Below are 15,397 nucleotides of genomic sequence, written 5' to 3'. Positions count from 1 at the left end.
ACTTATTGTCTGTCTCCCCCTACTACAAGCTAAGCTGCATGAAAACAGGGGTTTTTATCTTTTTTTTTTTTTTAACTGGTATGTCCCATTGTCTGACTTTTCAGTACATGTTTATGGAATGAATGGTATTTAATTTTGTTAACTCAACACCCCCCCTCCCAGTGTTTTAAATTATTTTTATTTTGAAATAATTTCAGACACAGAAGTTATAAGAATGCAGATTGCCCAAGTGTTAGCATTTTACTACATTTGTTTTATCATATTTTTCTCTCAATGTATACACACATACAGATATATTATGTACATGGTATCATAATATATAAATATATATTGTATACCTCTTATTATTTTTCAACTTTTTTGAGAATAAGTTGTAGGTGATGCCACTTTACTCCTAATGCTTTAGTATTAATTTCCTTAAAATGAAGGACATTCTCATGCTCAGCCACAGGACAGTTTTGAAAATCAGGAAAATAATGTTAATGTAATACTGACCTATCTATACACTACATTCAGATTTTGCCAGTTGTTTAAATAATGCCCTAAGGAAAAAGAAAAAAATATATTGGTTCTGGATTCAATCCAGGATTTCATTTATAGTTGTCATGTAAATCAGTGCTTCTATAACCTAACCTATTTTAGTCTCTGGTTTAATATTTTATTAAGGATTTTTTCTCTTTGTTCTATTTAAGTGAGAACTAGCACTTCTGTTCTCAACATTATTTAACTGTTTTATTTGTCTAGGTTGAATAGAGGTAAATAAAAAAGATACAGTTTTTATTTTTATGCCTATACATACACATAGAAGATGTAGAATACACAATAAAATATTAACAGTGAGTATCAGAAGGAGGATAGGATAGCAGGTGAATTATAAAATTTGGATATTCTAAATTACTTGGTTCTTAGAATATTGTGAATTTTATGATACTTAAATATTTTACATAATTTTTAGTGACTCTAGTATTCTGTATCAAATTAATTATTCCCGTTATTGAACATTTATATCAACACTTCTTCACTAATCTAAACCCATGCTGACATAAACTATCTTGCAAATAAATTTTTACCTAGAGCCATTGATATTTTTTATCTTAAATTTCTAAATGTGGAGTTGGTTAGTCAAAAGGTATGCCATAGTTGAAAGCTTTTAATGTATTTTATTGATATGCCTTTCACACAGCACAATATGTGGCATTGCTTATTGTACCTTTGCTTATACTAATTGTTAAATCTTTACTAATTTCTAAGTGGTGTAAAATTTTATCAGTATGTTCTGAAATATTAATCATTTGTGTTTCTTTTTTGAATTGCCTGTTTATCATCTTCTATACTACTATTTATTTTTCTAAAAAACAAAAATCTCTTTATAAAATGATTTTTGTAGTTTAAGTCTACATACTTTTATGGTCACTTTTGGAAATGTATTTATCATTTGGACTTGTATCCCCTCTTCTTTTTCATGTTAGCTTTGTTTTATTTTTTTAAATTTTTATTTAGCATTTTTCCACAAACTAGTTTTAGTTCTTTCTTAATTTCGTTAAAGCATACCATAATTTTTCCAAAAACCCAGAATTAAAACGTGAGTCACTATTGAATTTCTTCCTCCAAAGTTCCTTCCCCTCTCTACTATATCTAATGAAATTCCAGATCTAATGAAATTTTATTTCACAGCTTCTTCTGTGTCATTACCTTCTATCTCTCTACCTTGAATCTTTTTTTTATTTTCCTTTTCATCTTCCTAAATACTGCCATGTTGACTTTATTTTTTTTTATTTCATTGATTTTTTTAGAGAGAGGAAGAGGTGGGGAAAGGGGGGAGAGAGAAACATCAATTGGTTGCCTCCCCCACGGGCCTGGGCCAGGGATTGAATCCGCAACTTGGGTATGTGCCCTTACCAGGAATCGAACCTGCCACCTTTTGGTGTGCAGGACAAAGCTCTAGCCAACTGAGCCACGCCAGCCAGGGCGCCAGGTCGACCTTTTCAAAAACTTGTTCAAGTAGCAAGAAGTGTCTTTTTGCTTTGGAGAATGTTCTTCTGACTTACCTTACACCTAATATTTTATTGTGTTTCCCTGCAGATAACTGTTCATTCAGTCAGATACATATCTTTGTCCTTCTTCACGTGCATGGCTTGTGCTTTCCTACTTCTATACCTGAGTATGTGGTGTGTTTTTCTTTCAGGAATCCTTGTTTCCTAAGTTCTGTTTATGCTACTCTTACTAATTTTACTAATCCATTAAGTTCCAACTTGCAACTCATCTCTTCCGTGAAGCTTTTCCTGGTTACCAGTCACTGGAAATAATATTTTACTTCATAGAGCCCTTTCAACCCTTGTCCTGAACTAAATTTCTATGAAGAGTTTTTTGGTTTTTTTGTTTGTTTGTTTGAAATATATCTTTATTGATTTCAGAGAGAGGAAGGGAGGGGGGGAGAGAGAGAGAGAAAGATAAATGATGAGAGTCATTGATCGGCTGCAGCCTGCAACCCGGGCATGTGTCCTGACTGGGAATCGAACCCTGATCTCCTGGATACTAGGTCGATGCTCAACTGCTGAGACGTGCCCAGCTGGGCTGAAAAATCTTTTTTGTATACTATAGTTTGTTATATTGCAGTTATTTGTATTTGTGTTTTTCTTTTAATTATATGTAAAGATTTTGCATTCAGCTATCATAGATATGTTTATGTACATTATTTGTGAAAGGTAGGGGTTATTTCTTATTTATAGTTTCTGAATAAATTCAGATAAGACACAGAGGTAAGGAAAGATGGTGTATCTGTGTGTCTTAAAGCCTGTTAGAAAAGTCATTGCTCATTCAGACTGCAGCATATCCTATTCAGAGCTTTGGGATAGAGTAATTTTGAATAGTTAATTTTCCTATACTGCATTGATAACTTTTACTTAAAACTGTTTACCAGGCCCTGCTGGGCGTGGCTCAGTGGTTGAGCATCAAACTGTGATCCAGGAGACAGCAGTTCGATTCCCAGTCAGGGCACAGGCCCAGGTTTCAGGCTGGATCCCTAGTCAGGGGTGTGCAGGAGGTAGCCAAGCAATGATGACTCTCTCATCATTGATGTTTCTATCTCTCCCTCTCTCCCTTTCTCTTCCTCTCTCTGAAATCAATAAGGATATATATTTTTTAAAAACATGTTTACCAGAAGTGTAGGTATGCATTTAAATTAAGTAGCGTATAGCTGTAGTAAGGCATTTGTCCTAAAAATTGATAAAAAAACAAAAAACTCTGACAGTAGATTGCAACATTTTCACAAAGATGCAGTGAGGGGTTTATATCTTGAGACTTCTTGAAGATGTATATCTTTGTTACTTCCTGAGCAGATTGTCCATAAATTCATTATGTAATACATTGAGGCAGGCTTTGTTTCAGGTACTTTTGTTTTTCTACAGATATTTATTAACATCCTTTTCCCCCTACTGTTTGCCTTGAATTAGCTATAGCAATGAACACATAACCCTAGTGTCTGTATTACAAACCGTGTGGACCATAGAAATCTTTCTTACACGATTGTTTACGAGAAAGAAAGCCTAAGTGTTTCCCACCACCAATTGACAAAATTGTTTGAGGATGTTGAAAATGCTATAAGCTCTTAGAAAGCTTTGTGTTGTGCTGCATGCAAGGATCAACTTTTTTATGTGTCTGATGCATAGTAACTACATGATGAAGAAATAAAAGTTGTGTTGCATGAGCAAAAAAAAATCTCTTTTCTAATACCTGTTTTCTATAAATTGAATCAGTTTGAGTTTGCTCATAATTAGATTCAGGTTATGCAAATTTAGCAGTAATACCACATAAGTGTCACTTGGGCACAGATTCTGAAAGGTAGAATAAGTGACGCTCCATGAGTCAAAACAGGAACTAGACATGACCGCTAGGTTGAGGCAGTATTTGGGAAGAGTTCCACTTGCTGTTCATGGAAGAAAGGTTTCCTAGGTTTATAGTAGTTGGGATAGGTGGCGTAAGCTGATCTTATTCCATCAGGGAAATTATGTCTCTAGGGTCAGTAAGCATTTAAAGATCTGTGCAGAGCTAGAGATAGTGTGTATGTAGCCTGGCAGACTGTTGTGAGGGCCCCACCTAATGGCCATGGAATTCAAGGATAGGACTTCAGTCCCTAGAGTAAACAGATTACAGTAGGACAGGACTAGCTCAAGAGGAACTGAGTTACTGAATAGATTAATAAGGTATTATTAACCTGCAAATTAAGGCAAAAACTCATTTCATTATTTTTATATTTTGTTGTTAATCCTCACCTGAGGATATTATTTCCATTGATTTTTGGGGAGGAGGGGGCAGGGAAAGAAAGAGAAACATGGATGTGAGAGTGATACATTGATTGGTTGCCTCCTGCACATGCCCTGACGGGGCCAGGGATCAAGCCCGAAACCCTTCAGTGCTCGGGCCGATGCTCTAACCACTGAGTGACATCGGCCAGGGCAAGGACTCAGCTCTTAAGATGGCACAACACGAGAACTGGACCAACCAAGCAAATTTGACATACATCATCATCCATCTTTTTCCTTTGAGAGCGTCTTTGGTCCTTGTCCAGGAATGGAACTACAGGTAGTCTGACCTGTGTGGCCAGAAAAGTGTAGGGAAGGGAGCCTGGCAAGTCATAAATAGTTAAAGGGTTATGTCTGTATTATTACTCTTTGAAATAACACATAATTCTTAATGTGTAAGTCCCCTCTACATTCCTCCCTATGCCCCCCAACCCTCAAACAAATGTGATTTGAATGGGATAAGTACAGCTAATGTCTGAGAGAGGAATTATTCTCAGGACTGTAAAACGTACCCCTTGTGTATAAACTAAAGACTGAGTATATACTGTCATGATCTTCCCTCTTCTTTACTCTTTTTTAATACAGTTTTTCTGAACTTCAGCTTTTGGTTTGTCTTTCTGCATCTTTACCGTATATTACTGTTTGGATCTGTACTAGGAAAATCATTCCTCTGATAATGGGGGTAAAATATAGATAGACCCTAAATAAGGTCAAATGGATTTTTATTTGTTATCTATATTTTTCCCCCATTTATAACCAATACTAAAAGGTTTTCAGGTATGAGAATTATGCTTTATTTTTCTTTTACACACACAAACATTCCTATACATACACCGGCTTATTTGTTGTAGTATTATTTCTAATAATAGGAGATCCAAAACGAAATAAATGTCAACAGATTAATGGCTAAGTAAAGTAACATACATCTGCAGTGGAACACTGCAGCTTTCTGAAAATAATACGACACTCTCTGGGTCTTGCTATAAATTGACTACACATTATGTTGATAGTGAAAATTGGAAGATGCACATCTGTGCATAAGTAACAATATAATAGATACATGGAAATGTATGTGGGCGGTTTTTTCTCAAAATTTTTTATTCTGTTGAAATACATGTAAGGTTTAACCAACTTAATTATTTTTAAGTATACAGTTCAGCAGTATGAAATATATTCATAATGTTGTGCATTCATTACCACCATCCATTTTCATCTTCATTTTTTAATACTCAAACTCTATATCTATTAAACAATAACTCCTCATTCTCTCCTCCCCTTAGTTTGTGGCAACCACCATTCTCCTTTTTGTCTTTGATTTTGACTAAGTACCTGGTATAAGTGGAATCATACAGTATTTGTCTTCTTGTGCCTAGCTTATGTCACTTAGTGTAATGTCCTCAAGGTTCATCCATGTTGTAGCATATGTCAGAATTTCCTTCAGTTTTAAGGCTGAGCTACATTCTAGAGTATGTGTATAGCACATTTGCTTATCCATCGACTGATGGACACTTGGATTACTTCCAAGTTTTAGCTATTATGAACAATGTTGCTATGAGCATGGGTATATAGATAACTTCTGAGACCCTGCTTTCAATTCTTTTGGATATATACTCAGATGTGTAAATTGCTGGATCATATAGTAATTCTATTGTTAATATTTTGAGGAACTGCCATACTGTTATCCATAACAGCTGTACCATTTTATATTCCCAGCAACAGTGCACAAGAGTTCTGATTTTTCCAAATCCTCCCCAAGACTTGTTTTCTCTTTTTTTTTTTATAATAACCATTCTAGTAGGTGTGAGGTGGCATTTCATTGTAGTTTTGATTTGCATTTCCCTGTTGATGAGTGATATTGAGCATATTTTCATGTGCTTATTGGCCATTTCTCTGTCTTCTTTGGAGAAGTGTCTAGTCAAGAGAGTCCTTTACCCATTTTCAAGTCTGTTATTTGTTTTGATTTTTTAGGAGTTTTCTGTATATTCTGGACATTGATTTCATATCAGATATATGATCTGCAAATATATTCTTACATTCTATGGGTTGTTTTTTTCCTTTCTTTATTGAATAGTCGTAGCACTCTTGTTAAAAATTATTTAACCATATGTGCTAGGGTTTATTTCTGGGTTCTCTGATTCTTGTCCACTGGTCTATGCTTGCCTTTATGTTAGCACAACACTGTTTTGATTACTATAGCTTTGTAGTAAGTTTTGCAGTAAGGAAGTGTGTGTCCTTCAGCGTTGTCCTTTATTCAATATTGTTTTGACTATTCAGTGTCCTTTGAGATTTTCTATCAATTTTAAATGGGTGGTTCTATTTCTGCAAAAAGGTGATTGGGATTTTGATATAGATTTCATTGAGTCTGTTGATCACTTTGGGTGGTATTGACATCTTAACCAATACCAAGTATTCCAATTCAAGGAAATGGATAGGTTTCCATTTATTTATGTCTTTAAAAAATTTTATTTTTGCATTTGTTTTTATTACTGTTTAAATGTCTCTGGAAAGACATATAGGAATGAATAATATGTTATTCAGGAGTTGCAAATCAAGAGAAGTTACCGTTATACACCTGTTAGAATGGCTGAAATTTAAAAACCTGACAATACCAATTTCATGACAAGAATGTGAAGCAACAGGAACTCACATTTTTTGCTTGTAGGAAGACAAAATGGCACAGCCACTTTGGAAGATAGTTTGGCAGTTTCATACAAAGCTAAAAATAGTTTTACCATATGATTCAGTAATTGTCCTTCTACATGTTTATACTGCTTTGAAAATTATGTCCACACAAAAACCTGCATGTGAATGTGTATAGCAGCTTTATACCTAATTATCAAAAATGGTGACTGAGATATATCCATCATTAGGTAAATGGATGACAAAATGTGGCACATCCATACAATGGAATATTATTTAGAAATAAAAAGAAATTTGCTATTTCGTCACTGGAGGACATGGATGATTCTTAAATGCAAATTGTTAAATTGAAAGATGCCAGTCTGAAAAGGCTACACACACTGTGTAATTCCAGTTATATGACTATCTGTAAAAGACAACACTATCGTGATGATAAAAAAAAAAAATTTGTGTTTGTCAAGGGGAAATGGGAGGTTTGAATGGGAGAAGCACAGGGATTTTTTTAAGGTGCTGAAACTTTTCTCTCTGATACCAGAATCATGCATACACAACACTATGCATTTGTTAAAACCCATTGAACTTTGCAGAAAAAGAATGAATTTTATGAATACATATTGTTTAAAATTCACACACACACACACACACACACACACACACACACACACACACAGAAATATGTCAACTGGACGTAGGAGCCAACTGAAGCTCCCCCAATGGCTAAAGCTGAAACAAGTTGAATGACAGAATGAAACAGTGTTGGAATTATAATCTGAAGTATAAAATGTTGATTAGCCCACATTAGTATAAATGAATGAATGTATAAGTAAGAATAGACTAATCTCCCATACTGAAGGATTCCCAATAATATGTGTAAATCTTTCTCCCTCACGGAGGTGGAGTATAATTCCCCTTCCCTTAAATTTGCATGTAGTGAAGTGACTTTGTTCCAAAGAACACAGTATGCAAAATGGAGGAAAAGTAACTTTACAGTGGAGAAACCTAATGAACATCACTTCAGCCAACAGTAACAGTGAAAAATCTTGTTGATTGTATGTACTCTTGATATGAGGAATTTAAAAATAACACTTTATCTCTCAAATCGTCTTTCCCAAACTCACAATTCCAGTCTAGTCATGAGAAAAACGACAAACCCTGTTGAGAAGCATTATACAAAGTACCAGACCAGTAATTTTTCAAAACCGTCAAGGTCACCAAAAATCAGAAAAGTCCAAAATCTGTCACAGCTAAGAGGAGTTTATTCTGGGTGGAGTTCTGGAAAAGAGGAAGGTCATTAGGCAAAAACTAAGAAAATCTGAAGTATGGACTTTGGTTAATGTACTGATGTTGGTTCATTAATTGAAACAAATGTATCATACAAGTGGTACAGTGTTAGTAATAAGGTTAACTAGATGTGATGTATATGGGGATTCTCTGTACTGTCTTCACAATTTTTTTTGGTAAATCTAAAACCTCTAAATAATGTAATTAAATAAACAGTAAACTCATTATTTATAAATCTACACACAGAAGTGGTCGTAAGGCTGTTTGTTAAAAGGAATGAAAGAGTACTAAGAACACAGGAATAGAAAATGAAGGGAACAGGTACTGGTACTGTACGCAGGGAGAGAAGCCCCTCTATGCTATGCTCTGTTGTGTTCCTCCAGTGCCCTCTAGTTACAAAGCCTAACACTGTAGCAGATGACAAAAGAAATGTTTCCAGGATTCAGCTCCAGCATCACAAAGTGGGACAAATAAGGGTGGATTTGGAGGTGAGGGGCAATAAATTAATAATTGAACAGTCTATTATGAAAGTAGATTAAATCACTCAAAAGAGAATATAAATATTGAAAAGAACAGGTGCTCAAGAGAGACCTAAGGTAACATTAAACAGGTAAGGAGTGTTGGGAGGAAAAAGGTATTTGAAACGAAAGGAAGAAATCACGTGGCCTGTTGAGAGTTTCGAGAAATGTCTATTACATTTAACTAATTTCGTTGGTGAGTTTGGTGAAGCAGCAATCAATCATGATGAATTTATATATGAATGAAATTTATGGGAATAACAACAGTTACTGAAGCAATTCTGTCAAGTTACCCTTCACTCTAAAGGTGAGATATAGATAAGGTGGTAGTTAGTGTTGTCATTTTGTTTTTTTTAACTGGGGGCATGAGCCCTAGCTGGGTTAGAGCGTCCTCCCGATATAACAAGGTTGCTGGTTTGATCCCCCGTCAGAGCACATACAAGACTCAACCAGATAATGCATGGATGGTTGGGGCAACAGATCTTTCTCTTTTTCTCCTCCTCTCTCCCTTTCTCTCTCTCTCCCTCTCTCCCACTTCCTCCCTCTCTCTAAAATCAATTTAAAAATTTAAAAACTGGGGGCATGAGATGGGATGTTACATGAAGAGTGTAAAATCCATCAAGGCGGGAATGTTTGTTTGTTCTCGTATTTCCAGTACCTAGAATGGTTCCAAATATGTTCAATGTATATTTGTTGCATGACTGGCTAAGAAATACTTGAGCATTTCAGTGGAGGGAAAAATAGGATATACAGTATTTCAAGTAGTTTATTGAACAAGGTTTCTGAGGAAGGAGGGAGGGTATGAAGAAGGATATGTCGAGAGAGGAACATGGTTAAAATGTTCAACCTTGGCATTATTGTTGCACAAAATACTGAGTCCTTTTTTATAAATTAACTTACACTTTGCTGTTTGCACTTTTTATCACTGAAAACAAATTGTAAACCTTTCTTTGGTCAGGGATTGTCTCTAGCCTTTAGTAGTGCTAACTACCTTTCAAAGGATTAAATATAATTTGAGATCATTCTGCCCAAAGCAAAGTATGCCTGCATTTATTTTTTCTTCATCTTTTTATTCAGTCTACAAATAAGAAACCTCGAAAATCTCCAGGAGAGAAGAGTAGAATTGAGGCTGGAATTAGAGGAACAGGTCGTGGAAGAGCTAATGGGCACCCTCAACAGAATGGCGAAGGGGAGCCTGTCACATTATTTGAAGTGGTGAAACTGGGGAAAAGTGCAATGCAGGTAAATTTTAAGTGTTTTTATGTATAAAGTAATAGTAATTTATGTGGAATCTATTAGTGTATGTATTGACATCTTATATACTCTTATTGGTTGTGTAATGAAGAAGTTTATCCGTACAAGTTTTTCTTTGCTTCTTTTGTAAGGAGTGTCACAGAAAGATATTTTGTTTAGTAAGATGTACTTTAGAGTACATTGTGCTGAGTAAAATGACTTGCATTATAATAATAGGAGCTGCCTAAGAGAATATTTATTGCCTTAATGATATATTTTTTTAGAATCTGACTTACTATAAGTAACGTGTATTGAAGAATATTTGAAAGAATATATGAAAGGGTATAAAAAAAGCATTCCTAATTAGTGAATTAGGAATAACCACAATTAATATTTAACAGTTATTTTGTGTGTGTGTGTGATCTTTTCTAACCTTTTACTCTCTATATCTTTATTCACTTAACAAATATTATTCTGCAAGAACACGTTTTCATTGGCTTCATGCCATAAGGGTAAATCATAATTATTTTACTATTCCTTTTGTGTGTGTTTACATTTTTTTCACTATTATGAAATTTTTTCATTATTTGTGTTTACATGTCTACATTTAAAAAAAAATACTAGAGGTGAAATTATTTGGTTAAAAGGTATTTGACTGTGTGTTACATAAATACCATATTACTCTCCCCAAAACTGTACTAGTTTATCTTTCACCAGAAGTGTGGCTATCAATTGGATATTTTATATTTAAGATTTTCCAATTACATAAGTAAAAATGGTGTATTTCAATTTGCATTTTTTGATCACTAATGATTGTTGATATGTTAAATCTTTTAATTCAGTATTGTTCATTTTTAATATTTTATTTTCAGTTTGAGTTTGAAATTTAGGTAATTTATGAAACATTTACTTTTAGAACTAAAAACAGGCAATGTTCCTTTATCAGACTATTTTCTACCTGTATTTCCTTTTGAATTCCTTAAGAGAGCTTAGCATTTACTGCTTTTTATCTGTTGTTATAAGATCGATGTGTTCAGGGGTTTTGGAGTTGGCATGGGAAGGGAAGAATTAGTGAGAAGAAAAACTTTATTTTATAAGGTTTTTGCTTATGTAAAGATATTTTTAATGCATATTGTGTAAAAGCTCAGTACCAGTTTTTATTTAATATGAACAAAACCTCATAATCTATATGAGATAGTGAATAGTATTTTATTTATTTTTGTCCACTATGTTCTATATTCTTTACCCTGATCAATCTTCCCTAATGCTGTTTTATACTATTGCTCTCTGCTTAAATTCTTTTGGATTCATATTTTATGAAAGATAAAGGTTAGTAGTCAGCCCTCTGGTGCCTTTTACAATTTGGTTTTAAACCAACCTTTTCAACTTTTTCTTGCTACTTCTCTATTGGAATCTGCCCCAAACATTTTTTTTTTTACTTTGTTACAATTTTTTATTCATGTTATATTTTATCTTCTTAGCTATGTTAAAATTAATCTATAAATTTCTGTAATTTTTGTTCACTCAGCATTCTATTGTGGGTTCCCCCCCCCCATGAATTTTCCTTGAAATTTTTCATATTTGTATACTACTTCCTAACGTGATTGGGCCATTCTTTATTCACCAGTTTTTATTTGGACTTCTTTAGTCTTCGAATAGAAGTATATTTAAGATAACTATTTTACAATAGTTTTATTCTATTAAAAGTAGTACTTTGAATATCTTTATATGTTCATCTAAAATGTACATGTGGGAGTGTTTTTGTAACATATATTCCTGAAAGGGGTTGCTGAATAATGGGCATACATGTTTTAAAAATTGATAAGTATCTTCTGTTGAAGGTGTGGCACATTAATTTCACTGTTTATTACCGTCTCACTTAAAATATAAAGTAATAATAGATAAAATATTAAAAAGAGAATACAGACAATGAGTTTAGAGATGAAAAGTTTGTGTGGTTTTTATAGAAGAAAAACTACAACATGGTAACAGGATTAGGATAGAGAAGCAGATACTTGTAGCCAAGAGTTTGCAAAGGAAACTGAAGCAAGCTGCCTCTTAGGCTAAGGCTTATGTTTAGGGTGATCATGTATCCCAGATTACTTTTGATACTCCCAGTTTCTGCATATTGTCCAAGCAGTTACTAATAGGGATTCCTTTAATATTCAAGAGGGTCCTAGTTTAGATAATTACTTATATCAAAACTAATGGGAAATCAAGGGCTGAGGGGAGGGACAGGCATAGTCCTTATAACCAGGATCTGAATTGAAATGTCTACTTACTTGGCTGGTGACTGGGTTTATAAAAATCCCCGTATTGTCTTAGAGCAGGAAGTTCCAAGCCCACATTATATGATCTAATTCTGCAGTGGAGCGACTAGTTTGAGCACAGAGGTAATCACAAAAACATTAGATGGGGAGGGAAGAATAATAAAAGCAATAAGTACACCTAAGATTCTAGAGAGATAAAATAAAAAATTCTAGCTAATAAAAAAAAGGGGATAAATTTAGTAAATTAGTTTTACTAAGGAAAAAGAACATTAGATGCCATCAAAGGGAAAATTCAGGATTTGGCATTTATTAGAATATATTGCCCAGAGAAATAAAGAAGTAAATATGAGAGCTATTGAGGGGCTTAGATACGGATTGAAGGGGTTACAAAATATGCCAGGGGGAAAAAATCAAGGGGAATAGACTATGTTCAGAAACAGTTTTGGAAGAGATAGTTTTGTAGTAATTTCTAGACACATTTTCTCAGGTCCAGAGTTTATTCCCAGAAGTGAACAAAATAAGTGAAAATAATGACTTAATTATTAATAGTATAGTGTAATTGCAGAATATTGAGGATTAAAAGGAAATCTTGAACTATTTTGACAAGGAATGCTTGACCTTGTTCTCTGACTACAATTCAAGTGCTGTTGAAATACACAAAAATAAATTCCCCTTCTAAATTACATTCAAGTGTGGTAAGGAATGTTAAATATTTCATGTGATAAAGAGGAAATATACATAGTTGAAATGCGAATGTTAATGAAAGTAATGTTAGTAAAAACATTGGGGGCAGCTAAAGCACTGCTTGGATAAATATACAGTCTTAAATTTATTACTATTAGCAAAAGCAGTAGAAACTAGAAAAAGAAAAACAGCAAATCTAAAATAATTAGGAAGAAAGGAATAGCAAAAATTGAAATGGAAATTAAATAGAAAAAGAAATGGTAGAAAAGGTCAGCTAATGAGTTCAAAATATTTTTAAGACCTGGATGTTTTATTTTAAGAATTCAAGGATGGTTTAACATTAGAAAATCTTTTACTATACTAAGCCAAATAATCATGTTATGGGGAAGAACACCTATACTTATCTGAATAGATGTAGAATGTTTAGACAAATCATTAGATAAAATGTAGCTGATGATATTCATGATGAACAATAACTCATGATGAATTAGGAACAAGAGGGATGTTCCTTACCTTGGTAATGGTTATTTTCCAAAACCCTATAGCTCACATCATACCATTTTTAACTGAGAAATTTAGGTGTATTCCCAGGACCAAGTAGTAAAGTATTGAAGTATTCCATACTTATAAAATAAATAAAAATTCTAGCAATGAAAAGGAAGATACAAAATTATCCATATCAGAAATTTTGAGATAGACCTTAGACTATAAAAACTAATGAGAATGTTTGTAAAATTCCTAGAGAGGAAATTTAATATTAGAAAAAGCCCTCTGTATAGCAGTAATAACCAATAGAACATGTAATAGGAACAAGAATCCATTTAAGAATGTACTAAAGAAAAATGAATAAAATTTTAGGTGGAAAAGAAAAAAATACTATTTCATACTCACCATATTGAGAGAAATAATATAATGGCTAGAAGATAGTAAGAGGCAATAAGACTGTAGAGTAGCAACTAGTGGAAGTATACATCTGTATAACCCCTTTGGAAGAAAATTGGGCAGTATCAAGAAAAGTTGAATGACCTATTCATTTTTTATTTATCCAGTAAATATTTAATGAGTGCCTACACTGTGGGAGCCACTTTTTTTTCTTTTAACTGAGAATATTTTGAAGATACGCAATTCAGTTCCTAGGTGTAACCTCTAGAGAAATTTTTGCATATGTTTATAAAAGAGGCTAATACATTAATTTATATTGTTCCTTGTTTGTAATAGTGGGGGGGAAAAAGTAAAAAAAATCTTAAATACCTACGAATATGAACAGGACAGTTGATAGATAAAATGTAGTATATTCAAACACTTAAATTCTCTAAAGCATTTAAAATGAGTAATCTAGAATTCTAGGTACCATTATGGATAAATTTCAGAAATGCATTTTAGGGTATAAAGCAAGCTACAGAATGATATATCAATTCATTGTACTACTTACATAAAGTATAAACACATACACAGGATTACTGAACATCTAGTTTTTTATGTTGGTTACTTACTGAGATGATAGTGGGATCAGAAAGTGTGTGTGTGTGTGTGTGTGTGTGTGTGGTTTTTTATGTTGGTTACTTACTGAGATGATAGTGGGATCAGAAAGGGGAGTGTGTGTGTGTGTGTGTGTGTGTGTGTGTGTGTGTGTCTGTGTGTGTGTCTGTGTGTGTAGTGATACAGCTGTAACTGAAAAAGAAACAAAAAGATCCCTGGCTTATCTGGTTGGAGCATTGTCTCGTACACCGAAAGGTTGCTGGTGTTCAGTATCTGGCAGGGGCGCATATGAGAGGCAGCCAATCGATGTGTAGTCTTCCCCCCGCCCCCCGGTCTCTTTCTTCCTCCCTTCCTCTCTCTCTAAAATCAATAAATATATACTCTAGCGAGGATTTAAAAAAAAAGAAGAAACAAATGTCGCTTTAAAATATTTATTATTGAAGCTGAGTGATTGATACCTTCTTGTTTATTTGAAATAAAAATAGGTGTTTCTGAAATGTCTTTTCTCTGTATCAGAATTGTAAAAAATCAGTTATGCCCTGGCTAGTTTGGCTCAGTGGTTAGAGCATCAGTCAGCGGACTGAAGGGTCACGGGTTCAATTTTGGTCAAGGGCATCTATACCTCAGTTGCAGGCTCAATCCCCAGCCCTGGTCAGGTCATGTGCGGGTGGCAACCAATCTATGTGTCCCTCACATCGACGTTTCTCTCTCTCTGAAAAAAAAAATAAAGCAAATCAATGGAATAAGTATCCTTGGGTGAGGATTAACAACAAAAATGAGTTACACTAGCTTAGTAGGTAATTCTTGTACACCTCCTATAATCAAAGGCTGCACTAGATAGTTCCTGAATGTACAGAAATAAAACCACAGTTCTGTTTTCATGGAATATAGTCTCATGGGAAACATGTTATAGAATAGTACTTTAGTAACAGAGCAGGTTGAAAATATTGAATTCACTTAGTCCTGTCCAGAGGGACGGGGTCATGGAACA

General features: G+C 34.0%; 1 protein-coding gene across 1 annotated transcript in view; it reads left to right on the top strand.

Annotated features, from left to right (window-relative positions):
• Positions 1–15,397, top strand: part of STAG1 (STAG1 cohesin complex component) — a 269,636-nt gene that overhangs the window by 92,144 nt on the left and 162,095 nt on the right. Inside the window, exon 4 of the mRNA XM_016224325.2 lies at positions 9,818–9,982. Coding sequence (XP_016079811.1) covers positions 9,818–9,982 — 165 coding nt within the window. The remainder of the gene's footprint in view (positions 1–9,817; positions 9,983–15,397) is intronic.

The sequence above is a fragment of the Miniopterus natalensis genome, chromosome 15 (assembly GCF_054644295.1).
Source record: "Miniopterus natalensis isolate mMinNat1 chromosome 15, mMinNat1.hap1, whole genome shotgun sequence".
Lineage (NCBI taxonomy): Eukaryota > Metazoa > Chordata > Mammalia > Chiroptera > Miniopteridae > Miniopterus > Miniopterus natalensis.
This window is presented reverse-complemented; position numbering and strand designations above follow the sequence as displayed.